Below are 27,981 nucleotides of genomic sequence, written 5' to 3' on the forward strand. Positions count from 1 at the left end.
TTCCCTTTGTCTCCTTTGTGTGAGTGCGCACACCGAGCAGCAGCTCCCCGGCACTGCTCCGGGGGCGCGCGCGCCTGGCGACGGGAGCGCGCCTTCCCCTCTTTGCAATTCATAGAAATCCACCACTCCCCCTCCTAATCGTACACACACACGCACAAAACCACACCCCTCTCCCCAGCAAAGCATGCTCTTTTTCAAACACGTTTCTTTCTAAGTCTCTGAGCTTTAGAAAAAGTCCTCCCAGTTTCCCCCCTTCTCTTGAAAGCCCCCCGCACCTTACTTTTTTTTTAGAAGGGGGGGGTAATAGTCCTAAACCCAACCCCTCTCTCCCCTCCCCTCTATTTCTCTTCTCCCTCCTGTTCAGCACTTCGGGTTTCAGGAGAAAGCAGCGCCGCGTTGGACCAGCCGAGCTGCCTCCCAGCGCTGGCTTAGCAGCAAGCAGGTAAGCTCCGCACGCGCGCATCTACCGCGGCATCTGCGCGGCAGCCTGGCGCGTGCTGGGAACTCTTTATCTCCCCAGACTTCCCTCCGAGCAAAAGATTTTATTTTTTTTAAAAAAAATGAACATGGGAAATATTTGGTGGGTATCAGCCTTTCCTAAGCTGTCCCTGGGTTCTTTATTCTTAAAAAGGTGAGGGTTCTGGCATAGAATTTTAAAGGGTGTTCGGATTATCTTCCCATTTTAGACATGTGAGGAGTCGTTGGGGATTTTTAAAGCGAGCAAGCGGTATATAAATTTTATGAAATAAATGTTTTCGTAAGCCGCTTTGAGTTTGGTGCCGGGAGCTCCACATAAATATAATAGATGATGATAGATAGATAGATAGATAGATGATAGATAGATAGATAGATAGATAGATAGATAGGAAGGAAGGAGATTTGGGGCTTTTTGAGAATGAGAAATCCAGAAGATACCACGGAAGTGAGGAGATAGATATATATATGTTGTGTATCTAGGGCATGTGAATGGTGCAGATGCTAGCCTTACTCAGACTAGACAGAAATTAATGGGCATCGCTGCCTTAGGTCCAACAGATCGTAAGCCCATCAAGTTGCACTTGGAGCAGACCCATGAATGGACCCAAGTTAGTCATCTTGGTGGAGTTCAGTGGGTCTACTCCGAGTAGGAACTAACAGCCCCCGGAGGCAGAGCAAGTCTCCAGCTTCCCATTTACCCGTTATAATTCTAGCAGCCTAGATCCTTGTACATATCAGTTTGCTCTTGAGTCGCTCCAGTTTCCATTTAATTTAAATTCGACTTTTTTCTATGTTGGCTTCAAACTGCACATACGTATATGCTGTGTGGGATGTGAACGAGGTTTTAACACACACTTCCTGTTGTTGTGCAGCTCCCTGGGACGTATGTGTATTTTGAAAAACGACAGACGGTGAACAAATCTTGACATATGAAGTACTAACTTGCTAAGGTTTGCTTGAGATGGGGAGCCTCGGGAGTTGGTGGGGATTAAGACCCTCGTTACCAACCAGTAGTCTTAAATTCAGGGTTACAGCTGCTTATCTTGGATCTATTACCAACCCATAATTTCATAAAGCAATTAAGGCACGAGGTGGAAGTTGTCCTCCTTCCTTCCTTCCTGGATCGTGGCCAGACGCCTTCACCCACAAATCCCCAACCCTGGACACTTTTCAAGTCAAATAAAATGAAATAGCAAAGATCCAGTCCCTTTCTTTTGGAATAGCTCCACCCCCCCTTGAACAGGGGCACCCCATTTCCTTGGAGAACTGAGACAAAGACACATTTCAGAGCTTTTGCATGGGGAGGGGGGGTCTATTTCTCTCTCTCTCTCTCTCTCTCTCTCTCTCTCTCTCCCTCTCTCTCTCCCCCGCCCCCATTTTCTGCTCACCTGAGCCAATTTGTCTCCAAGGGATAATTCTGGATCTCTGGAGTTTGTGCAAAAAGGGTTGCAAGATTGAGTGTGGCTGCAGTTTAAAGAGAGTAAAATGTGTGTGTTTATGAAATGTTTCATGCTGCAGACGGGAACTTCTAAAAGTGGCAATAGGTCAGTTTCAGAGGAGGGAAGTATTAGCGACCCCATCTTGGGCAGATGTCCCCCCCCTTTTCTTTTTATGATACGGACAGAGTTTTGCCTCTTCTGTTTAAGAGTCCTTTCATCACAGAATCTCCAGTTGAGACGGTTTGATTAGAAATATGATTGCATCTTTGTGATGAGACTTTTTGGGGGGGCTTGTTGGATTCTTTTTGGGTGGGGGCTGGAGGAAAAGGGGGCCATAAGGAGTAAAAATTTGCCCATGAACTCCCATACATTTCAAAATCCAGAAGATTACATGCACACACACATCCAGTTGAAACCAGTTACAAATATTGTCCTTGAACCCAGCACAGTACACTTCTTTAAATGTTGACTTTTCTCTGCACAAAATAAAATATGAGGGGTGTGTACTTAAAAATGCAAGATTCTCCTTCTAATATGGCTTTTTAATTGAATGTTGATGTGAGAGTTTTAACTCATTTTGTTTGTTTGTTTGTTTCACTGAGAGTCCTGTGCATAGAGACAGCTGTCATTAAGCGGTACGAAATTGTCAAAATTATAAAATGAAAGGTATCAGGGAATCCCACACTTTGGACCTAGGCATGAATCTTATTAGGATTTTAAAATATAAAAAAACTAAGATGCACCATTCAAAATTAATGTTCCCAATGTTTTGCCACAAGGGACATTTGAAATGCAAGAAGAAATGTCAATGGGGATTCCTTAGGTCAGGAACAGTACAATTTCAGGCTTGTCAGATCTACTCTAGTTTATATTGGGACCCCCAAAACCTAACAACCGGAGTGGGGTGCAAAAGACATACTCTTAATTTAAAAAATAAACAAATCAGAGTGCTTCTGAGCATATTCAGAGCCTGGGGATTTATTTTCAGGACTGAACTTGCAATCCTTTCAGACACAGCCCCCCTCCTGGTGGGCTGTCTTCAGCTCAGCAGCCTAATTGAGGTGGGAAAAGTCATTTTCCTGTAGCTGTTAAAACGAGTGGGAGTCAGAAACCGATAGCAAAATCCACCAGAGGAGATCTTGTGTTGGGCATACATCAGTTTTGCATGATATACTAAAAAGAGAGAGAGAAAAGAATCATGGTGCTCCACTGGTGCGGATTAAATTTGCAAAGCAAGACAGCAGAGATTCTGGAATTCTTAATACTTAAGGCTTAACGGATTTCTGCTAAGGACTTGGTTCACACAGAATGCTTAACCATGGTTTATTAATTCATGGTTCGGAGCAGGTGTGGGGGAATCTTGGGTCCTCCAAATGTGGCTGAACTACAACTCCCATCAGCCTCAGCTAGCATGGCCAAGGCCCGGGGATTATGAGAGTCACTCATGAGACAAGGTGAGGCAACTGCCTTGGGCGGCAGGATCCACAGAGGCAGAAAATTTGGCCTCTGGGGGCATTCCTCAGCTGACAGCTGAGACACAATCCTTGGAGATGAGATCTGCCCCCACAATGCAGCCTCTACAGCAGTCTCTTGGCAAATAGGCTACTGGTCTCCTCCAACCCTAGTTCCCAGTTGGTCCTGATGTAGATTTTAATTATCTCCTTGGTCCTGATGTACATTTTCGCTCACCACTTCTTCCCTGGCAGGGGTAGGTGGGCACTATTCTGTGGTTAGCCTCAGGTGCGAAAATGTCTTGGGACAGCAACAGTCAAATGACCAAAGGATCTTAGTGCCTTAGTGTCCCAGTACCTTAACTGTGTTCTGCTGTGTGGTCTTCTTCTTCTTTGGCGATCCCTCATAGCTGAGTAAGATGGTCTTCCACAAACACAGTTTTAACAATGAGTCCGTAAGTGACTGCGGAGGCCAGTTCTGGATCCACACATCCTTCCACAGTGGGGACATTGGTTTCTGGGTGGGAGTTGATCACGGTGAGGGTTTGCCAAGCATGCCTTCCTCTTAGCACGTTTCTCCCTTGTGTCCTGAGTTTGAGCGTCTTCAAAGCCCACGACACCTTTGGTAAAGGCTGTTCTCCAACTGGAGCACTCGCAGTCCAGTGTTTCCCAGTTGTCGGCATTTATACTACACTTTTTAAGATTTGTCTTGAGAGAGTCTTTAAACCTTTTTTTGTTGACCACCAGTTTTACGCTTTTTATTTTGAAGTTTGGAATAGAGTAGTTGCTTTGGAAGACGATAATCAGGCACACAACATGACCAGTCCAATGAAGTTGATGTTGAAGAATCAATTGCTTCGACACTGATGATCTTTGCTTCTTCCAGGACACTGGCATTAGTACACTGTACAGTGGTACCTCGGGTTAAGTACTTAATTTGTTCCGGAGGTCCGGTCTTAACCTGAAACTGTTCTTAACCTGAAGCAGCACTTTAGCTAATGGGGCCGCTGTGCCGCCGCTGCACGATTTCTGTTCTCATCCTGAAGCAAACTTCTTAATGCAAGGTACTATTTCTGGGTTAGCGGAGTCTGTAACCTGAAGTGTATGTAACCCGAGGTACCACTGTACTGGAAGTGTTCTGTGTGGTCTAGGAATGGTGAGCATCAAACATTTCAGAGCCCAGCCAGCCACACCAAACCAACTTTCCATTCTTTAACTCAGGCTTCCCCAACCTGGTGTCCTCCAGGACTTGGTGGACTCCAACTCCCATCAGACGCAGCCAGCCACGACCAAACCAGGGTTGCCGCCTTGCCTTGCCCTGCCGCCCCACCCACGTTTGACTCTGTGCCGTTCCCCATCATTGTTCCCCACCTCCATTGTCATGATGTTAGCCCTGACATCAGACGTGAATCAGGTTTGAAGTCCATATCATGATATCAGTTTCGTAATTTTTGGCCTGGCAATGTATTGCGAAGCATGACATGCATGCTATGCAAATGTGGGGGGAAACCAATGCTTCTCTTGATTCCTGCAGCCCTCGTTAACTCTGCTGGCTCAGCTTTCCCTTGCCTCCTGCAAATCATAAGAGACAATGGCAAAAAATCATGATGTGGGGAAAACCATGAAGCCAGCATATGCCTCTTCAGAGCTCCATCCTTATTTTAGACATACAGTGGTACTTTGGTTCTTGAACGGCTTAGTTGTCGAACAAATCGGCTTCCAAACACCGAAAACCCGGAAGTAAGTGTTCCGGTTTTTGAATGTTTTTCGGAAGCCAAACATCCGACACGGATTCCGCTTGAATGCAGGAAGTTCCTGCAGTCAATCAGAAGCCGCACCTTGGTTTTCAAATGGTTTTGGAAGTCGAACGGACTTCCGGAACAGATTAAGTTCAATAACCAAGGTTGTTGTTGTTTAGTCGTGTCCGACTCTTCGTGACCCCATGGACCAGAGCATGCCAGGCACTCCTGTCTTCCACTGTCTCCCACATTGTGGTGAAACTCATGTTTGTAGCTTCGCGAACACTATCCAACCATCTCGTCCTCTGTCGTCCCCTTCTCCTTGTGCCCTCCATCTTTCCCAACATCAGGGTCTTTTCCAGGGAGTCTTCTCTTCTCATGAGGTGGCCAAAGTATTGAAGCCTCAGCTTCAGGATCTGTCCTTCCAGTGAGCACTCAGGGCTGGTTTCCTTCAGAATGGAGAGGTTTGATCTTCTTGCAGTCCATGGGACTCTCAAGAGTCTCCTCCAGCACCATAATTCAAAACATCAATTCTTCGGCGATCAGCCTTCTTTATGGTCCAGCTGGAGAAAGACAACAGGCAATAACCAAGGTACCACTGTATTTTGGTATATCGTGATGTTTAACTGGTGATATATCACAGTGTTGAAAACTGGATATCGCCCAGCTCTACTCCTAAGGGCCCCCCAGCCAACTGTTCCCCTTTGTAGGAGGACAGAGCTCACTGTGTGTTGTGTGATACAACCTGGCCTGTGGCCCCTAAGCTAGCCTGTTTGCCTTTGGGTGTGGTGAAGGGTTTTGTTCCATTGTCAGGGTTGAGATAAGATTCAGGTGCCAGGCTGATCATGTCCCATATGTGGAGGGACTTGTTCACCCATTGTAACTTGCTTCCCCAAGAGGCCATGATGGCCACCAACATGGATGGCTACAAAAGAGGACTGGACAAATCATTGGAGGACAATATGTCTACTAACCACAATGGCTATGCTCGGTCTCCATGAGTGGCGCTGTGGTATAAACCACTGAGCCTCTTGGGCTTACCCATCAGAAAGTCGGCGGTTCGAATCCCCGCGATGGGGTGAGCTCCCGTTGCTCTGTCCCAGCTCCTGTCAATCTAGTAGTTTGAAAGCACACCAGTGCAAGTAGATAAATAGGTACAGCTGTGGTGAGAAGGTAAACAGCGTTTCCATGTGTACTGGTTTCTGTCACGGTGTCCTGTTGCGCCAGAAACGGTTTAGTCCTGCTGGCCACATGACCTGGAAAGCTCTCTGTGGACAAAGGCCGGCCCCTCGGCCTGAAAGCGAGATGAGTGCCGCAACCCCATAGTCGCCTTTGACTGGACTTAACCATCCACGGGTGCTTTACCTTTGTGTTTACCTTAACACGGTCAGGGGCAGTAATGCTTCTACTACCAGTTGCTGGAACCCACAGGAAGGTAGACAACTCTTGTGCTCGGGTCTTGCTTGTGGCTTTCCCATCGGGCCACACTGAGAACAGGATGCTGGACTAGATGGGCAATTGGCCTGATCCAGCAGCTTCTTCTTAGCTTCTAAAATCACATTCCTTCCTCCACCTGGGAACCATAGTTGGTTCAGGGTTCTGTGCATTTTAGCTCTGTGGAGGGGGGTGGGTAAAGTACGTTTCCAAGCACAATTCAAAGTGTTGGTGCTGACCTTTAAAGCCCTAAACAGCCTCAGCCCAGTATACCTGAAGGAGCGTCTCCACCCCCATCGTTCTGCCCGGACACTGAGATCCAGCACCGAGGGCCTTCTGGCGGTTCCCTCCCTGTGAGAAGTGAGGTGACAGGGAACCAGACAGAGGTCCTTCTCTGTAGTGGCGCCCGCCCTGTGGAACACCATCCCGTCAGATGTCAAGGAAATAAACCACTATCTGATTTTTAGAAGACACCTGAAAGCAGCCCTGTTTCGGGAAGTTTTTAATGTTTGATGTTTTATCATGTTTTTAATATTCTGGTGGGAGCTGCCTAGAATGGCTGGGGGAACCCGGCCAGATGGGTGGGGTATCAGTAATAAATTGTTGTTGTTGTTCCCCTAATTCTTCTTCTGGGAGCGGAATGCTGAGTCTGCTTTTCTGTACCCAATAAAAATGTGCAAAGGCAGCCCCAGAATATTTTAATGTGCAGATGAAGGCCATTAATCAACTCCGCACCTTCCTGCCATAGAAGAGCGGCCCTGCTTACAGGGGCGGCTGGGGGGTGCCATCCCATAATGCATTGTGGCATGCCAGTTGTTGTGTTGTGCCTGGGTCCTGCTTGAAAGTTTCCTACAGGCACCTGGTTGGCCTCTGTGAGAACAGGATGCTGGATTTGATGGGCCACTGGCCTGATCCAACAGGCTCGTCTTATGTTCTCATAGCATATTCCTTCTCCCGCCTGGGAACTCTATTTAGTGTGCTGCATATGTACCGTATTTTTCGCTCCATAAGACGCACATGACCATAAGACGCATCTAGTTTTTAGAGGAGGGAAACAAGCAAAAAAAAATTCTGAATGAAACATTGGATGTATGTTTTTTGTGGTTCATGCTGTGGCCACAGACATGTGATCTGATGGTGAATTTGGGGTGACCCAATGCAAAAATCCTGAGGATCCATGTGGATCCGTGCTTTGTAACCACATTTTTGCACCACTGCAGCCCCACGCAACAGTGGATGCATCATTTTTTTGGTGCAGGCTGTAGCCATGGACATGCTATGTGATCTGATGGTGAATTTGGGGTGACCCAATGCAAAAATCCTGAGGATCCATGGGCTTTTACCTCCCCCTTCCCAGGCAGCCTCCACTAGCCTCCCTTATCTCTCTTCCAATCCCACCGATCAGCTGTTTCCTTTCAGCACTCCCTTCCCTCTTAATGTCTTTCCCCCTAGTGTCTTTTCCTTAGCTGGAACAGTTTCTTGCTCCTCCTTTTCTTCTAATTTCTCTCCTTACTGCTCCTCTTCCTGTTTTCCCCCTTTGAAAGTTTGCTGTCTTTACCTCCCCGCTCCCAGGCAGCCTCCTTTATCTCTAGCATCCCTTATCTCTCTCCCTGATTGGCAAACGATCAGCGGCTTTGTTTCAACACCCACTTCCCTCTTTCAAAAAAAAAAAAAAAAGCATTATCTGCTTTTTGCCCCTGGGCAATTCAGCTCCAGGGACCACACATTCGCTCCATAAGACACACAGACATTTCCCCTTACTTTTTAGGAAGAAAAAAGTGTGTCTTATGGAGCAAAAAATATGGTAGTTCTGTAAGGGATAATCTACAGCTCCCAGGATTCACTTTTGGGTGTTTGTGTGTTCTTTAAATGTGTGGTGTGTAATGCAGTCCCAAAAGTTGCAGAAGAGCAAACAATGAATGACCGTACCCTGACATTGGCACATCAAATACATGTGGATAGTACAGATCTAATAAAATGGGGAAACAGGCGTGATTGCAGGCAACACAGCCTCTTGGTTTCCCGCATTTGCACATTATCTCATTTGAATTGACTTGCATGATCCACCTGAGTTCAGATTGTCAATTTCATCGCATTTCGAGCTGAATCTACCCACAATCTTGCTCTCCAGAAGAAGTCATCATATTGAAGTCACTTTGTCTCTCCAGTAAAAGGGACCCCTGACCATTAGGTCCAGTCGTGGTCGACTCCGGGGTTGCGGCGCTCATCTCGCTTTATTGGCCGAGGGATCCGGCGTACAACTTCCGGGTCATGTGGCCAGCAGGACTAAGCCGCTTCGGGCGAACCAGAGCAGCGCATGGAAATGCCATTTACCTTCCCACCGGAGTGGTACCTATTTATCTACTTGCACTTTGACGTGCTTTTGAACTGCTAGGTTGGCAGGAGCAGGGACCGAGCAACGGGAGCTCACCCCGTCGTGGGGATTCAAACCACCAACCTTCTGATCGGCAAGCCCAAGAGGCTCAGTGGTTTAACCCACAGCGCCACCCACGTCCCTTCATCTCTCCAGTAGGTTGATATTAAATTCCAATGCCGGCTTGACTTTTCTTTTCATCTCTGTATATAGACTTGGTCAGGGAACTCTGGCCACAGCAGTTCAGGAATTGGTGACTTCAAGATTGGACTACTACAATGTAATCTTTGTGGGGCTTCCTTTTGCGTTTGACTGGGAAACTGCAGTTGGTGCAGGACACGCCAGCCCAGTTGCTGACAGAAGTGAGGCTCTTTCAGCTCAGAGATATGCACTCGGCCAAGTTCAAGGTTTTCCTATTAGTAGACAAAGCCCTTAACATATTGGGGCTGGTTTACTTGCATGCATTGCCCTAGATGTGTTGCCCACTCGACCACTTTGATTTGCAGTACTGGAACTCTTACAGGTGCCACATAATACTCATTCGGCTGTTATAAGAAATAGATATTTCAATGTGGCAACTGTGGAACTCCTTGCCTGTTGACACCTTTGCGGTATGCTTAAAATATTTTCTTTTAGGAACACCTATCCAGACACATAGCTGCCAATGTGTTTGTCTCTTCTTCTTTACTGTTGGTTTTAATTTTTTTTTTAGTGTTAAACTGGTATTTTTACCAGAAAATTTTTGTATTCCTTGAAAACCGCTTGGAGGTTATATCAATCGCATGAAATAAGAAGTAAAATATAAAAATAAACATGGGCGTAGCCAGGGTTTTTGTTGGGGGGGCAGGGCTTTTGTTGGGGGGCAGAACTGACGTGATTGGTCAGTTAAGTATTTCTATCGTTTTACTTTATCTGGGGGGTGGGGGAAGTTTCCCCCCCTACCCCTCCCTTGGCTATGCCCATGAAAATAAACCTTAAACTAAAAACAAAAAGGTTGTACCCAACTGAGTCCTCCATGCTAGACCTGCTGAGATTAATGGACCAAAGGCTATCATGTTCTACTTGTCTAACACTGGAAATGACCCAGCTCGTTTTTCCCAGCTGAACATATCTGTGCACATCTTAGGGTACCTTTTTCCACCCTGCTCAGAAACAGCAGCATTCCTTTCGTGGACTATTTTAAAAAAACTACAGTCTAATGAAATCGCTGGCAGGATTCAAGATAAAAGCAGCAGCAGAAGAATGATAAAATAACTGTACTAGAGAAACTTTGTGTAATAGATCGAGATATAATGCAGTAGAAAAGGTTTCGGTAAAAACTTTGCAGAAGTGGGGGTGGAAAGTCAATTTATGGAACCATTGGGTATGAAGATTATTGTGAAAATGCTTTTAAAAAATAATAATAAATTATACAAGCAAAAGAGAAAAAAATACTGTATACAAGCAAAAGAGAACTGCAGTGTTAAGTGGTATGCGAAAAGTTGGAATGAAATAAAACGAAATAAAATGAAATAAAAAACATAAGACAAAAGGAGAATCAGCAGTACATTCATGACCAGATTGGGAGAAATAGCCACCCAGAGTAGCTGGGGAAACCCAGCCAGATGGGCGGGGTATAAATAATAAATTATTATATTATTATTTATAAATAGGTTGGCCACTGTGAGAACAGGACGCTGGACTAGATGGGCGGTGGGCCTGATGCAGCCGCGTTTTTCTTCTGTTCTTGAAAGGGAAGTTGGGGAGGGGGGACGCCCCCCAAGTTGGAAAGGATACGCGCTTGTCCGGAGTCATTGGTGGGCCGTTTGTGAAGAACGAATTGCCGGAGTTGGCAAGGAATTTAAAAGACAGAGAGGCTGGTTGAAGCAAAGGGGGCGACCTCTGCTTTCAGAGCGGGCTGAATGCGCAGGAAACGGTCGGGGGTGGGATATAATAGACCAGTCCCCAGAAAAGAAGAAGAAGAGGGGCTTCCAATGGATCCTTAGGGGGCGCTTTTCTTCTCTGCTCTTGGGAAGTTTGCAAAGCCAGCGGACTGGGGGCGCCGAGGCCTCGCGCGCTCGGCGGGGTCCCGGGAGCTCTCCAAACATGTCCCGTCTCTCCCAGGCCCGGGCGCGCAGCGAGCAGATGGAGGCCGGCGCAGCGGGGCAGGCTCGCCGCATTGAGCCCGGCACAATGGGACCCCGTCTCGCCTGCTCTTGCCGCCTTCCTGCGGGAACCTCCTCGCCGCCCGGCTGCTGGTGCGCGCGGGGCCCGACGGGCGCTTCCGAGACGCTCGTCCATCATCCGGCGCGCCCCTGCCAAGTCCCATTGACGCGCCTGGAGTTTTTGGCACCGACGGCGCGGCCGCTGGTGGCGCATTGGGGCTCGCCTCGGACGCGCAATGGGGGGACCCGGGGGACTGGGAGGGAGGGAGGTGGACTCCTTCCTCTCGTCGCTTTGGAAAATATAAAAATGGGGAGGGCTCCCCCTGTCTTTTCAGCACAATCTCTGGCTCTTTCTCTCTCGCCCCTTTCAAATGCGCTTCCCCAAGGACGCGCGCAATCTTCCCTCGCCCGGGCGCCGTGGAGAAAGCGCAGCCAGCACGACGCCGCACCTGTTCCTCCGGCCCGGCGAAAATGCCAACTCGCTTGATGGATTGCCAAGCGGCTTTGTGCAAATATATATACGCCACAGTGGGATTTTTTTTAAGGGGGGGGGGAGGGAGGATAATAAGTCTTGGCTGCTGCAACTGGGCCCGTTTTAACCATGCTTGGTTCTTTGATGATCCGGCTTGGGGAAAGGGCGGGTGGACCCAGAGGTTGTGCTATTCATTATTATTTTTTATTTGTGGGTGGTGCTAAAAGGTTTTATTATTATTATTTATTTTTCGTGATGGAATGTATATAGAACCGAGAGAACAGCTGAAAAGTAAAAGACGAAAAACCCAAAGTATAAAATAGAGGCTGGATAGCTCAGTTGGTCAGAGTGTGGTGCTGAGAGCTCCAAGGTTGCAGGTTCGATCCCCATATGGCGCAGCTGCTTATTCCTGCATTGCAGGGGGTTGGACTAGATGATCCTTAGGGTCCCCTTCCAACTTTACAATTCTGTGATTCAATAATTCTATGATTAAGCAGTTTCACGTGGGCTAAAGTAACAAAAGTCCAAGGAAAGACTATCGGTGTTATTGGATTATCAAGTATAGCTCCAGATTTGCCACAGGCATGGAACGCTTCATAATGATGGTTCTGTTGTATATGTAAGAAAAGGAGCCAAATCATATTTAAAGTGCCTGGAAGTTCTAGAGCTTGTCAAAATCTCGAATTAGGCATAATTTCCCCGATTATAGATGAATTCTAAAACATTTTCTTGTTTTCTGATCTGGCTTCGGAAAAGAGCAGGTGAATTTAGAGATTGTATTATGATTGGAATTAATTATAATTAGTATTAGTACTAAAGGAGCATCTCCACCCCCATCGTTCATCCTGGACACTGAGGTCCAGCTCCAAGGGCCTTCTGGCGGCGGTTCCCTCGCTGTGAGAAGTGAGGTCATAGGGAACCAGGCACAGGACCTTCTCAGCAGTGGCACCCTCCCTGAGGAAAGTCCTCTGATCAAGGAGAGAAATAACTAGGGAAGCTTTTAATGTTTGGTGTTTTATTATATTTTTATATGTGTTGGAAACTGCCCAGAGTGGCTAGGGCAACCCAACAAGATGGGCAGGGTATAAATAATAAAATTATTATTAATAAAAAAAATTCTGCCATTTACCTTTCCGCCGCAGTGGTACCTATTTATCTACTCGCACTGGTGTGCTTTTGAACTGCTAGGTTGGGAGGAGCTGGGAGAAAGCAACGGGAGCTCACCCCATCCCAGAGATTCGAACCACCGACCATCTGATCCACAAGCCCAAGAGGCTCAGTGGAAAATGGCGTTTCCGTGCACTCTGGTTTCTGTCACAGTGTTCTGTTGTGCCAGAAGCGGTTTAGTCTGCTGGCCACATGACCTGGAAAGCTGTCTGTGGCCAAACACCGGCTTCCTCTGCCTGAAAGCGAGATGAGCGTCGCAACCCCGTAGTTGCCTTTGACTGAACTTAACCGTCAAGGGAGGGATGCGGGTGGCGCTGTGGGTTAAACCACAGAGCCTAGGACTTGCCGATCAGAAGGTCGGCGGTTCGAATCCCCCGCGACAGGGTGAGCTCCCGTTGCTCGGTCCCTGCTCCTGCCAACCTAGCAGTTCTAAAGCACCTCAAAGTGCAAGTAGATCAATAGGTACCGCTCCGGTGGGAAGGTAAACGGCGTTTCCGTGCACTGCTCTGGTTCGCCAGAAGCGGCTTAGTCATGCTGGCCACATGACCCGGAAGCTGTATGCCAGCTCCCTCGGCCAATAAAGCGAGATGAGCGCCACAACCCCAGAGTTGGCCACGACTGGACCTAATGGTCAGGGGTCCCTTTACCTTTACCTTTTTAACCGTCAAGGGGGCCTTGACCTTTTTACCTTTTTTACCTGCACTTCACCAAAAGGTCCTGAGCCAGCTTACAACAATTTAACTTTCAGAATTAGAAACAGGCAAGGTGTGACATAACTGGGCTTCTGAAGCACCACAAGGTTGCCGCAGAAATAATGTAGTTGGTTAAGGGAGCCGTGGACCCAAAAAGCTTGAAAACCTCCACTCTAGGAGGTTTCAAAACCAGACTGGCAAGGGGCGTGGCCTGGAGTGAGAAGGGCCAAGTAGTTGGGCCTGGAGGGCCAAATCTGCGCCTGCACCAGCCCCTGCTGCTATTCCACCAAAGTTTTCTGCTGCAGGCATGTGAGATGATCAGGGAAGACAATGGCATGGAGCCAGCCACTGTGATCGCCCATCACAGAATCTAATTCTTCCTTCGGATATATCTTTGTAGAAAAGGGGCTTTGTGGAAGAACGTGCGGGGTGTGTGTGCTGATACAACTTGTTTCTTGCTGTTGATAATGTTCCTCTGTTTCTTTGGCCTTGGTGAAGTAACAGATGCCAATCTGGTTTCCGTCATTCTTTTCTTTTTTTACATGTTGCTTCTGGTGGAGGAGAAATCCTGGAACATTTACTTGGCTGCTGTTAACATGTTGCCTGACAACGGGATGCTTGATGCCTCCCCACCCAGATTTCCTTAAAGGGCAGGCATTGCTTCCGCTGTGATCTGTCAATTTTCACAGAAAAACATGAACCGGGGGAAATTGCAACTTGGCTGGTCGCCTATGGTGCACTAGAACGCCTCTCTAGGCAACCAGGGGGGAGAAAAATCACCATCAAATACAGGAACGAAAAACCACCAGAAGTAGCACAGAGGCTAAGGTTTTAAAAAATAGGTCTGGGAGGACAGAAAAGTCCTAAAACTGGCAGTGCTTGTGTCTCTGTGGGTTCTGCTAGGTGGGGCATTCCATAGCTAGGGACACTGCCACCAAAAACTTGCTCTGGACTTCAGAGTGATGGAGAACACAGAGAAAGGCCTCTTTAAGATTCAGGTAGGTACATAGGCTTGACTACTGCAATGTGTTCTGTGTGGGGCTGCCCTTGGACTTAGACTGGAAGCCCCAGCTTGTGCAAAATTCTGCAGCTAGACTATAGATGGGGATAAGCTATTGAGAGCATAGAACTCCAGTGCTCCAAAGCTAATGCTGGCATTAATTTATGAGGCCCTTAACAACTTACAGAGGTGCAGGTGATGCTGCGGGTTAAACCACAGAGCCTAGGACTTGCTGATCAGAAGGTCGGCGCTTCGAATCCCTGCAACGGGGTGAGCTCCCGTTGCTTGGTCCCTGCTCCTGCCAACCTACTCTGTATGGTTTGTCCAATGCACACTGCTTGCAAATGCCAATGATGAAGTAGTATATCAACGCCGTAAGTAAATAAATAGCAGTGGAGGGATTCTGTTGAACCCTTCTCCCTGAAATACTAGATTTCTAAATGCAAGGCATTTGTCATCATCTGGAGGCTCATTCCATCAGCGTGAAGGTGGTCACAGTCCAGGCGCAGGTTGATTATCGCTAGGCTTTCGATTTTGGGAAGGCCAGGAATTTTCCCTCTGGAGTTTTATTTTTCGCTCCAAGGTCGGATGTGTGATTGACAAGTCGGGTGGCCACCTGCTTGCCATCTGCTTCAGCATCTTCAACTTCCTGACTTTTTTCCACTGAAGGCAAGCCAGCTGTGCAGCACAGGCAGGCCGGGAGTGCCAACCAGATCTGGCAGGACAGCCTTGATGTGGCAGGGCACAACAGCTGGCGTGCGGCAATGCATTATTGGGAGGCACCCCTGCGCACACAGGGTCACTCTTGTATGACAGGGAGACGCTGGGTTGATTAATGGCCTTCATTTGCACATGAAAGCATTCTGGCGCTGCCTTTGCACCTGATTCTTGGGTGCAGGAAAGCAGACTCAGCATTCAAAGTGTGTGTGTGTGTGTGTGTGTGTCCAATTTTTTCCACCAGGAAAATAATTATGGGAATTGTTGTTGTTGTTGTTTAGCCGTTTAGTCATGTCTGACTCTTCGTGACCCCATGGACCAGAGCACGCCAGGCACTTCTGTCTTCCACTGCTTCCCAGAGTTTGGTCAAACTCATGCTGGTAGCTTCGAGAACACTGTCCAGCCATCTCGTCCTCTGTCGTCCCCTTCTCCTTGTGCCCTCCATCTTTCCCAACATCAGGGTCTTTTCCAGGGAGTCTTCTCTTCTCACAAGGTGGCCAAAGTATTGGAGCCTCAGTTTCAGGATCTGTCCTTCCAGTGAGCACTCAGGGCTGATTTCCTTCAGAATGGAGAGGTTTGATCTTCTTGCAGTCCATGGGACTCTCAAGAGTCTCCTCCAGCACCATAATTCAAAAGCATCAATTCTTCGGCGATCAGCCTTCTTTATGGTCCAGCTCTCACTTCCATACATCACTACTGGAAAAACCATAGCTTTAAAGATACGGACCTTTGTCAGCAAGGTGATGTCTCTGCTTTTTAAGATGGGAACTGTAGTTTTCCCAAAACAGAGCTTAAATGCCCAGAACCCTGAACAAACCAGAGTTTCCAGGTGGGGAAAGGAATGTCCTTTCAGAAGCTAAGAAGAGGCTGCTGGATCAGGCCACTGGCCCATCTAGTCCAGCATCCTGTTCTCAGCGTGGCCTAATGGAAAAGCCACAAGCAAGACCTGAGTATAATAATAATAATAATAATAATAATAATAATAATAATAACAACAACAACAACAACAACAACAACAACAACAACAACAACAACAACAACAGTAATTTATTATTTATACCCTGCCCATCTGGCTGGGTTTCTCCAGCCACTACAGCACTCTCTCTTCTCCTGTGGTTTCCAACAACTGGTATTCAGAAACATTCACTGCCTCCGACTGTGGAGGCAGAGTAGACCCATCATGGCTAGTACTTTACTCCTCCAAGAGCTACAGCTCCCTTTGCAATCTAGAGATCCCAAGATTCCCTGTGGGGATTCATGTGTACACACACACACACACACACACACACACACACACTGGGCAGCTTCCAACACATATAAAAAAAAAATAAAACATCAAACATTTAAAACTTCTCTAAACAGGGCTGCCTTCAGATGTCCTCTAAAAGTTGTGTAGTTCTTTATCTCCTTGACATCTGATGGGAGGGTGTTCTACAGGGCGGGTGCCACCACCAAGAAGGCCCTCCGCCTTGTTCCCTGTAACCTCACTTCTCACAGGGAGGGAACTGCCAGAAGGCCCTCGGAGCTGGACCTCAGTGTCCGGGCTGAGCGATGGGGGTGGAGACGCACCTTCAGGTACACAGGGCCAAGGCTGTTTAGGGCTTTCAAGGTCAGCACCAACACTTTGAATTGTGCTCGGAAATGTACTGGGAGCCAATGTATGTCTTTCAGGACTGGTGTTATAAGGTCCCGGCGGCTGCTCCCAGTGCAAGTCCAGCTGCTGCATTCTGGATTACAGACGTACCTCGGGTTACAGACGCTTCAGGTTACATACGCTTCAGGTTACAGACTCCGCTAACCCAGAAATAGTGCTTCAGGTTAAGAACTTTGCTTCGGGATGAGAACAGAAATCGTGCTCTGGCGGCGCGGCAGCAGCAGGAGGCCCCATTAGCTAAAGTGGTGCTTCAGGTTAAGAACAGTTTCAGGTTAAGTACGGACCTCCAGAACGAATTAAGTACTTAACCCGTGGTACCACTGTAGTTGTAGTTTCTGAATCCCCTTCAAAGGTAGGCCCCACAGAGAGCGCATTGCAGTACACAACACTTGATTTCACAAACAGAACTTTACAAAAGTGTCTTGCGTGAACACAGCTTGAGCTGACCACTGTCCTTCAGCCTAACTGACCTCACAGGGTTGTTGTGAGAATAAAATCAGGGAAGGGGAGAAGAAGGCTTGTGTGTCCTGAGCTGACGGGTGTCTTCTTCTTCTTTGGCGATCCCTCGTAGCCAAGTCAGATTGTCTTCCATGAACACGGTTTTAACAGTGAGTCCGTAAGTGATTGTGGAGGCCAATTCTGGATCCACACGTCCTTCCACAGTGGGGACGTAGGTTGATCACAGTGAGGGTTTGCCAAGCGTGCCTTCCTCCTAGCACGTTTCTCTGAGTTTGAGTGTCTTCAAAGCCCATGACACCTTTGGTAAAGGCTGTTCTTTAACTGGAGCACTCGCAGGCCAGTGTTCCCCAGTTGTCGGTGTTCATACTACATTTTTTAAGAATTGCCTTGAGAGAGTCTTTAAACCTCTTTTGTTGACCACTGGCATTATGGTTTCCCTTTTTTATAATTTTTTATTGGAAATTTTATTTACAACATAACACAACCCCCCTACCCCCCAACACAGAAATCCACCCCCATAAGACACAAACATAACATACTGTCAGCGCTGCCCGAGGTCCCAGCTCACAGAAGACCAACGCTGCTTCGTTGTTTAGTATAAAAGTCTTTATTGGAGTTCAGTTTCACTTCCACAGCCGCAGCGTGCAGCACTACGTCTCAAACTTTAGACCGCCAAAGCTCCGTCTGAATCTCCTCCCCCCTGACACCAGTTTAAGACTCTAGCCTTGCTCCACCTCTTCCTCTGTTCCTTCCTCCTCTGGGTCTGCCTGCCCGTTGGGGTCTCGCCCTTCCTAGACTCTTCTGACGCTGAGTCCCCTGACTCTTCCCCCTCCCTCCGTCGGGCTTTAGGACCTGGCTCCCAATCCGGGTTTTCTGCTGTCCCGCGCGCCTGCACATTTGAACTTGGCGCGCGCACCCAGTCTCCCACTTTCCTTCTGACCGTTACACTGCTGTCACTGCTCCCTCCTTCGGGGAGGCTAGATGGACCTGACCTCCCCTCCGTTTCCCCACTTTCCGACGGGGGCGTGGTCAGCCCTGACTCATCTTCTCTCCCCGCTGGAGGAGAGGCTGGTCCTGACACATGTGACTCTTCCCCCCCACTGCGCTCTGGTGGGGGAGCTGGTCCTGATCCCCCGCTGCTGCCTTGGGAGTCCCCGCTGGCCCCTTGCTTCTGGTGCGTCCCCCCTGGGACCCCCCTTGCCCTCACCATCGGCATCCCCTTCTGGGAATCTTCTGATTCGCTGGAGAAGCTCATGGAATCTCTCGGGTCACTGTCATACTCCCCTACGCTCCCCTCGGATTCCTCTCCTTCGCTCTCCATTTCCTCTCTCCCCTGTGCTTCTGCTCCTGAGCCCCTGACACATACAATGAGCATAACATACAACAATACAAACAACCAAATAAACGACTTCCTTTATCCTGTTTCTGGCATCCTTATTTACTTCTTATAAGCTGTTTCCTTTATGAATAATTATTAAGATTTTTCTAATTATAACTTAAATATCCACAAAGTCTCCTGCAGACATTAATCGAAACAAGTCCAGGTATGAATTTTAGGGCACTGTTTTGTGAAGTATTCTCTGCATTTTTCCATGCTTTTTGAAATTCTTGTCTAGTATGATCTCTAATTGCCTCTGTTAATCTAGCCAGTTTTTTTCCAGTTTTTAGCAATTAGAATCCTTGCCGCTCCTGTAGCATAGAGGAATATTTTCTGATCTTCTCTTGCTATACCTGCGTCCGTTTCTTCTACTGGCATTATGCTTTCCATTTTAAATTCGGAATAGAGCAGTTGCTTCGGAAGACGATCATCAGGCATCCGCACAACATGACCAGTCCAACAAAGTTGATGTTGAACAGGTGTACAGGTGGGAAATAAATGCAATTGGTGAACAGCAAATTGACACCCTGCTTCTTCTGTTACAGGTGAGGCAGCTGGAAGCATGGCCTGCACAGCCTCCCCCTCTGCCTCTACCATCTTTGCCTTCTGCCTCCTGACCGTCTGCCCCACGGACTCCCTCGACCCTGGGCCCGCCGCGCCCCCCAGCCTCCCCGAGGTGGGCAACAGCTTCCCAAGCCGGGATGCCTGGCCGCACCCGATGATACGGACCACGGCGCACCACCGCGGGCACGGCGGCCTGGGCAAACACGACCGGGCCCATTATGGCATGCCGGCGCCCAGAGGGGGCAGAGAGGGGCCCGGCCTGCGGGTACTGAGCCGGCCGGCATCGGTTGACGACCCAGGGCGGGCGGACCGGCCGGCGGGCCTCCGGCAAAAGGACGTTTTCCTGGGCTTTGAGTTTCCGTATCCCGATCAGGAAAACCATGCCCCCGGCTCCGAACGGGTGAAGAAGCAGAACCGGGACCACAGGCGCCACAGCCGGAGAGACAGGTTGAGGCAGCACAGAGGTATCCTTTGAGGGGTGATGGAGGGTTGCCTGTTTATATACGATACGAGATATACGATATCTTTATTGTCATTGTCCCATACAGAACAATGAAACTGAAAATCTACATAAAACATTCAAAAACCCCTAAAAACTCTGAAACCCCATTTTAAAATACACTATACTATACTATACTATACTACATTACACTACACTACACTACACTACACTACACTACACTACACTACACTACACTATAAAAACCCCTAAAAACTCTGAAACCCCATTTTAAAATACACTATACTATACTATACTATACTATACTACATTACACTACACTACACTACACTACACTACACTACACTACACTACACTATAAAAACCCCTAAAAACTCTGAAACCCCATTTTAAAATACACTATACTATACTATAAAATACACTATACTAAAAAATACACTATACTATAGAGACCCCTTATGATGCGTTTAGAACCAGAATTGCATTTGCAATAGGGAAGTTTTTAATATTTAATGCTGTACAGTGGTACCTCGGGTTAGATACGCTTCAGGTTACAGACTCCGCTAACCCAGAAATAGTACCTTGGGTTCGGTGGCGTAGCGTGAGGGGTGCAGGGGGGGCCGGCCGCACCGGGCGCAACATCTAGGGGTTAGGGGGCACAAATCCACGGGTTAGGGGGCGCAAATCCACGGGTTAGGGGGCGCAAATCCACAGGTTAGGGGGCGCAAATCCACGGGTTAGGGGGCGCAAATTACTTGCCTTGCCCCGGGTGCTGACAACCCACGCTACGCCACTGCTTGGGTTAAGAACTTTGCTTCAGGATGAGAACAGAAATCGTGCTCCGGCGGCGCGGCAGCAGGAGGCCCAATTAGCTAAAGTGGTGCTTCAGGTTAAGAACAGTTTCAGGTTAAGAACGGACCTCCGGAACGAATTACGTTCTTAACCCGAGGTACCACTGTATCCCTCTTTTCCAAGGACAGTCCCAGATTTCCGGCAGTGGTCCCAGCTTCTTCTTCGATCCCGGAATGTCCAGCTTTTCTTTAGGATGTCCCTGTTTTCATCGGAGGGCATGCCACTCCCTGCCTCTCAGCCTGACCTACCTCTCAGGGTTGGTTGCGAGGCTAAAATTGCATTGCCCGGGTTGTTTTTCTTCCCCTCAGACGAGAACTGCCCATAAGAGCGGATCCGAGGAGCCCTGCTGGATCACGCATGCCAATGGCCCGTCGAGTCCAGTATCCAGTTCTCACAGGGGCCAAATTTCCCCAAGAGACCTAGGAATCCAGATAGACTGCCCCTGGACTTGGAGGTTCTATAGGAATATTAGAAGAGCCTGTCTGCTGGATCAGCCGTATGGCCCATTTAGTCCAGCATCGTGTTCTCACCATGGCCATTCAGAGGAGGCCTGAAAGCAGGGCTCTCCCCTGTCCTCTCCTTTGTTTTCCGGCAGCTGGTGTTCAGAAGCATTACTGCTTCTGACTGTGGAGGCAGAGGACAGCCATTGTGCCTAGCAGCCATCGAAAACTTCCTCCTTGAAACAGTCAAGAGTGGATTTCATGCTCTTTATTCAGCTCATAGTGGTGAGGAGGAATGGAAGTTCCCCCAGAATGTCTGTTTTATATACAGTGGTACCTCGGGTTAAGAACTTAATTCGTTCTGGAGGTCCGTTCTTAACCTGAAACTGTTCTTAACCTGAAGCACCACTTTAGCTAATGGGGCCTCCTGCTGCCGCCGCGCCACCAGAGGACGATTTCTGTTCTCATCCTGAAGCAAAGTTCTTAACCCGAGGTACTATTTCTGGGTTAGCGGAGTCTGTAACCTGAAGCATATGTAAACTGAAGCGTATGTAACCCGAGGTACCACTGTACATTATTTACACAATGGACCCACGTGATTGGCTAATTCCGGGGTTCTCCTGTAGGCCAATCAGGTTGCGGATTCACTTCCACCTGGAGCTGGGTTGGGTGGCTCCTGCGGACCAATCAGACTGCTGCATTCTGGGTCCTATTGTTCTAGGACCAATCAGACTGCTGCATTCTGGATCCTATTGTTCTAGGACCAATCAGACTGCTGCATTCTGGATCCTATTCAACTTAGTACATAGTACTAAGTACTTAGTACTAAGTACTTAGTACAACTTAGTACTCCTCCTCCCTGCATTTGTCTAATCCTCTTTTATGGTTTGCTGGCAAAGCTCTTTCTGATCTGAAACAGGCAGCCTGTAGGGCACATGTTTTACAGAGTGCCTTTTCCTTCATGTTATTATTATTATTATTATTGCTTTCAAAATTAGTTTATGAAAGAGTTTACAATATAAAGAGGTGGGGGAAACCGCAAGGAACATCCTTGTAATATTAAGGAATATTAAGGAATATAGTAGACTAGATAAACAAAAATGAAATTATCAAGAATAAACACATAGCAAAAAAGGAAAGGAAAGAACTCACAAGATGAGAACTGTCATTGGACAGAACGATTTTATTTATTTTTTGCTAATTTTCTTAATTACAATTTTTGGGACCCCGAAAATGGTTAACATGATAATTTATCTCCCATTATTTTTCATTCCATTTTTTAAAAAGAAGCTCATTCTTGTTCGAAACCTTTAAAACTTTTTTCTTCTTGCTTTACCCATGAAATCAAAGATATATTGTTCAGTGTTGCAAAATCCTCCCTTTTGATTTGCCATATTTAATATTCTATATTATTTTAACGAATGTTGAATGTTATTTTATTTGCATAGCGTATATTGTATTATGCATATTGTCTGATTTATATGATGTTAGCTGCTCTGAGCCCGGCTTTGGCAGGGGAGGGCGGGATACAAATAGAATTATTATTATTATTATTATTATTATTATTATTATTATTATTATTATTTTAAAGCCATCCAAGCTGATGGCCATTGCTGCCTCCTGCAGGAGGGGGTTCCACAGTTTAACAGGAAAAGTATTCCCCCCCCCATCCTGAACCTTCCAACATTCAACTTCAACGCAGGAAGGGCGTTATTATTTTCTCTCATTACGTTATGTATTTTTGTGCTTTTATATTGTAAACTGCCCCGTGATGCTCGGATGAAGGGTGGAATAGACATTTATCAAATAATAAAAAGAATAATGGGACGTCTGCGGGATCTTGCGCTACAAGAGAGGGAGAAGAACCTTTTCTCTGTCCGATTTTTCTTTTTGCTCTGATTTTGCACTCTCAACCTCCTGCAGGAAAAGCTTCTGACCCGGGTCCAAGCGCCCTGTACAAGAAACCCGAAAGCTTTGAGGAGCAGCTTCAGACCCTTCACGGCGGGGAAGGGTCTTCGGCCGGCTTGCCTCCCACCTCCTTCCTGGGCCCCACGGTAAAGACATCCACTGAGGAGCCCCCTGCCCTCCACGCAACGTCCGCCCGGCCCCAGGTGCGAGTCAGGCAGGAAGGTGACGTTATGCCCACCCTAGACATGACGCTCTTTGACTGGACTGACTACGAAGATCTCCGGCCGGATATGTGGCCTTCGATCCGGAAGAAAGGTGTGTGTCCTGTTTTATCATCTCCTTTTTGCGGGGTGGGTGGTGGTGTAGTTCAGAAGGTCCCGATCCCTAAGGGACTCCAGGTTATTTATTTCACAAAAATTTTATGCCGCTTGATTGCTTTTAAAAAAAACACACCAAAAACACCCTCGAAGCAGTTTACGGAAAGAATAAAACAATAAACACCCATACGGTGGTACCTTGGTTCTCAAACTTAATCCGTTCCGGAAGTCCATTCCAAAACCAATGGGTGCTTTCCCATAGAAATTAATGCAAAACAGATTAATTTTTTCCAGACTTTTAAAAACAACCCCTTTTAACATGAATTTTACTATCTAACGAGACCACTGATCCATAAAATGAAAGCAATAATCAATGTACTGTACTATAAAATAAATAAGACAGTAATAATAATAATAATAATAATAATAATAATAATAATAATGATAATATTTATTTATACCCCGCTCTCCCCAGCCAAGGCTGGGCTCACGGCGGCTGTATTGTAGATGATAAAAATAAAAATTATATTTTTTTCTTACCAGCACTGATAATAGTCATTGTTTGGATGGGGGGCTTTTATCCATTTCCACAGTCAGTCAGTGAATCAATCAATCAATCAATCAATCAATCAATCAATCAATCAGTCAATCAATCAATCAGTAGCTGAACTGGGTTCCACACAGTCACAAAAACAAATGAACCGAAAAAGCCTTTTTTTTAAAAAAGCAAAATAAATAGTGAAAACAAAAGTGCCAAATACAATGGTACCTTGGTTCTCGAACTTAATCCCTTCCAGAAGTCCGTTTGACTTCCAAAATGTTTGAAAACCAAGGCATGGCTTCTGATTGGTGCTGGCCCCCCCAGAAACAATAGCTGACAACCACATCGGACATTCAGCTTCCGAAAAACATTCGAAAACCGGAACACTTACTTCCGGGTTTTTGGTGTTTGGGAACCAACGCATTTGAGTACCAAGGCATTTGAGAAACAAGGTGTACTCAAAAACAACTATGGCAAACCTTCCCAAAAATAATTAATCTCGACAATAAGCTAAAAACCGGATTAAAACAAATACCCGCTGGCCAGAAGTGGAGGCACCTGCCTAACATCAGTAGGCAGGGAGTCCCAAAATATACTATCAATGCTAAAAGATTAATTTCTTGCGGAATTGCAACCAGCCTGAGGGTCTCATACGTGTGTCAACAACCTTCCCGGGCTCATTTCCCGGCAGTGGGTGGGGCCAGAATGAAAAGTGGGTGTGGCAAGAGGCAAAAGTGGGTGGGGCAGTGGATGGGAATCCTACCCATGTAAAACGCAGGTCTTTATACTCCACTACCCCCCCTTGGGACGCGGGTGGCACTGTGGGTTAAACCACAGAGCCTAGGACTTGCTGATCAGAAGGTCGGCGGTTCAAATCCCCGCGACGGGGTGAGCTCCCGTTGCTCGGTCCCTGCTCCTGCCAACCTAGCAGTTTGAAAGCACGTCAAAGTGCAAGTAGATAAATAGGCACCGCTCCGGCGGGAAGGTAAACGGCATTTCCGTGCGCTGCTCTGGTTCGCCAGAAGCGGCTTAGTCATGCTGGCCACATGACCCGGAAGCTGTACGCCGGCTCCCTCGGCCAGTAAAGCAAGATGAGCGCCGCAACCCCGGAGTCGGTCATGACTGAACCTAATGGTCAGGGGTCCCTTTACCTCCCCCCCCCTTCTCATCCTTTCTCGCTTTCTCCTCCGCTAGACAAACAGCGTGGTAAGAACGGGGGCAACGAAACCACCCCCGCCGAGGGAGAGTCCTGCGACCATCACCTCGACTGCCTCCCAGGTGAGCAGCGGCTTTCATGAGGACTAGCGCTGGTGGAGGCAAGCAGAATTGTATGTGAGGAGAGCAAGCCCCCCCCCGCCCCTCCTCAACCAATCCAGAGGAGCGAAGATATTCACACCACAGCTCATTTGAAGCACATGGCTCCCCCCAAAGCACCCTGGGAACCGTAGTTTACCCCTCATAGAGGCTCCCAGCACTCTTAACAAACTATAGTACCCAGGAGTCTGTGACTGTATCATTGTGGACGACCCCAATCTTCAGGCATTGAGGGGGTTCCTGGTTGACGGAGACTGTGGTGTCTTTAGATATATGGTTTTATTTACACCTGCAACCTGAGCGTGGGATGGAAGAGCTAATGGCATTAACAAGCCCAAAAGATTCTTGCTTCCCCGTTAGGTTTCCAGGGGAGCACCCCAAGTCCGGCATGGAGCAAGACGTATCTCTGTGTCTGGAGCTTCCAGCACCAGCCCAAAAAACTCTCACGCAAATCACAGTCCCCCTTGGCCTGTTGTTCTCCATCTTAGAATACAGTGGCTTCCATCCAGGTGAGGTAGGAAAAGGCCCACCTATTTGTCTCCATGGCAACAGAGCCCACTCTTTTGAGATGCAAGTGGTGGGTACTTAGCTGAGCTGCTAAAGCTATTCATTATCTTGACCAGACCTGGACCAATTCTCCTGTAGATTGTAGTATCCCATACGCAGGATCACAACTTTAATAATAATAATAATAATAATAATAATAATAATAATAATAATATTTATATCCTGCCCTCCTCAGCCGAAGCTGGGCTCAGAGCAGCTAACAGCAATAAAAGTAACACAGCATTCTAAAATCGATATTCTAAAATCAATTCAAAATCAAATGGCAACCACTGGGCCAGAGTTCTATGAGGATCACCAAAGGAGGGGGTCAGACTGTGCCTTGGCCAAAGGCCTGGTGGAACAGCTCTGTCTTGCAGGCCCTGCGGAAAGATGTCAAGTCCCACAAGGCCCTAGTCTCTTGTGACAGAGTGCTCCACCAGATCGGGGCCACAGCTGAAAAAGCCCTGGCTCTGTTTGAGGCCAGAGATCCCTTTGGCAGGGATCCTCAGAGGTCATCCAGACTGACCCCCCCAAAAAACCCCATAACACTGTGGTCCGTACGCAGCTAGAGAAGAGAGTTTGGATGCTTCTTAACTTCTGCCCTCCTTGCATTGGCAGGATGTTGCTGTGATCTACGGGAGCACCTTTGCAAACCCCACAACCGCGGCCTTAACAACAAATGCTACGATGACTGTATGTGCACAGAAGGTGAGGGCTGACGCTTGCCTGGTGAGAGAGGGTTGAAGCTGTCCCCCCCCCCCAGTGACACAGCACTGGGGAGCACCAGGAAACCAGGGATTATGTTCATGTGTGATGGGGGTGTAAATATGTTCAATTTTTCTGGCATAGGGTGTTTAAGGAGATAACAGAAATCACTGGGTTTTAGAGCAGGCATAGGCAAACTTGGCCCTCCAGATCTTTTTAGGACTACGACTCCCATCATCTCTACCTAAGAGGACCAGTTGTCAGGGATGATGGGAATTGTAGTCCCAAAACATCTAGAGGGCTGAGTTTGCCTATGCCTGATCTAGAGGTAGCATTATTATCAATTTACAATGGTGTGGAAGGTTCGCAGGCTATGAAGGACTTGCTCACAAATTTATTGACAGCTGCATGCATTATAATAGCTAGGAAGTGGAAGGGGCAAGCAGAATGTAAAGTGGAAGGATGGTATAAAGAGGTGTGTGGGATATAGCTATGGATGATAAATTAACATGTGCCATTAAGGAAAGATGGGGAGTATGCAGGAGAAATGATTTCGAGGAGATGTGGAAGGTGTTTGTCGAATTCGTACTGTTAAAACGGAAAGGGGTCAAACCATCGCAAGAGGTGTTGAAATTTTGGGAGGTTGGGTAATTACAATGGAATGGTCTCAGTGGTGGGGCGCACATTTTTATTCCTATTTATTTATGATTAATACTATCGTTCTGCCCGGACACTGAGGTCCAGCGCCGAGGGCCTTCCCTCACTGCGAGAAGCCAAGTTACAGGGAACCAGGCAGAGGGCCTTCTCGGTAGTGGCACCCGCCCTGCGGAACGCCCTCCCACCAGATGTCAAAGAGAAAAATAACTACCAAACTTTTAGAAGACATCTGAAGGCAGCCCTGTTTAGGGAAGCTTTTAATGTTTAATAGGTTATTGTATTTTAGTGTTTTGTTGGAAGCCACCCAGAGTGGATGGGGAGGCCCGGCCAGATGGGTGGGGTATAAATAATAAATAATAATAATAATAATAATTATTATTATTATTATTATTTGTCAAAATGAAATAATAACAAGAAGGGGGGAAGCACTGGGGAGAAAGCGTCTTCTATGGGGGGCTCAAATGAGTGAGGAGTTGCCATCAGACACCGAGAACAAGGCAGGGCCAGCGTAGCCACAGAGGCACCTGCTTAGGTGTTTCAGCCTCACTTTCAGACTGGCCTACCTTGCAGGGTGGTTTTGAGGATAAAATATGTGTGGAGGGGAGGCAACGATGCTTTTGATTTATTGACTGGAAATTAGATATCCAGTTAGACCTTTTAAATATTCAATATCAGGGGTAAAAATCTGTTTTTTGTTTTCCTCGGGAGAAAGTTGATTTCTCCTTGGGGTGAGGGAACATTGAATTTTCCTCATCGCAAATTTGCTGTTCTCCTCACTCAAGGCCTCCCCCTCTCTCCCAATTTAGGCCTACGCTGCTACGCCAAATTTCACCGCAACCGCAGGGTGACCCGGCGAAAAGGCCGCTGCGTGGAGCCGGAGTCCGCTGATGGAGATCAAGGATCCTTTATTAATGTCTAGAAGGGTACCAGGGTGCTTTCTCTGGGCCTGGAAGCAGGAGGAATTAATTTATAACTAGTGTCACCCGGGAGGGACACGGACCAAATGACTCAGACGCTGTAGGCTAAGCTGGGATTGAGACAATTGCAGGGGGCCGGGGCACACGGCCCTTCCAACTCTTT

General features: G+C 47.5%; 1 protein-coding gene across 3 annotated transcripts; it reads left to right on the plus strand.

Annotated features, from left to right (window-relative positions):
• The first annotated feature begins 59 nt into the window (after positions 1-59).
• DRAXIN (dorsal inhibitory axon guidance protein) lies at positions 60-27,941 on the plus strand. Of its 3 annotated transcripts, none has more exons than XM_053401054.1 (6): positions 60-442; positions 19,143-19,625; positions 22,837-23,136; positions 24,874-24,957; positions 26,158-26,247; positions 27,708-27,941. In XM_053401054.1, exons 2-6 carry the CDS (start codon positions 19,160-19,162, stop codon positions 27,818-27,820), a joined length of 1,053 nt encoding a protein of 350 aa, XP_053257029.1. In that variant the 5' UTR covers positions 60-442; positions 19,143-19,159; the 3' UTR covers positions 27,821-27,941. The 3 variants fall into 3 exon arrangements, with proteins under 3 accessions (XP_053257029.1, XP_053257028.1, XP_053257030.1); XM_053401053.1 differs by lacking the exon at positions 60-442 and adding an exon at positions 11,775-12,291; XM_053401055.1 differs by lacking the exon at positions 60-442 and adding an exon at positions 14,048-14,387.
• The last annotated feature ends 40 nt before the right edge of the window (positions 27,942-27,981 follow it).

The sequence above is a fragment of the Podarcis raffonei genome, chromosome 8, assembly GCF_027172205.1.
Source record: "Podarcis raffonei isolate rPodRaf1 chromosome 8, rPodRaf1.pri, whole genome shotgun sequence".
Classification (NCBI taxonomy): Eukaryota; Metazoa; Chordata; class Lepidosauria; order Squamata; family Lacertidae; genus Podarcis; species Podarcis raffonei.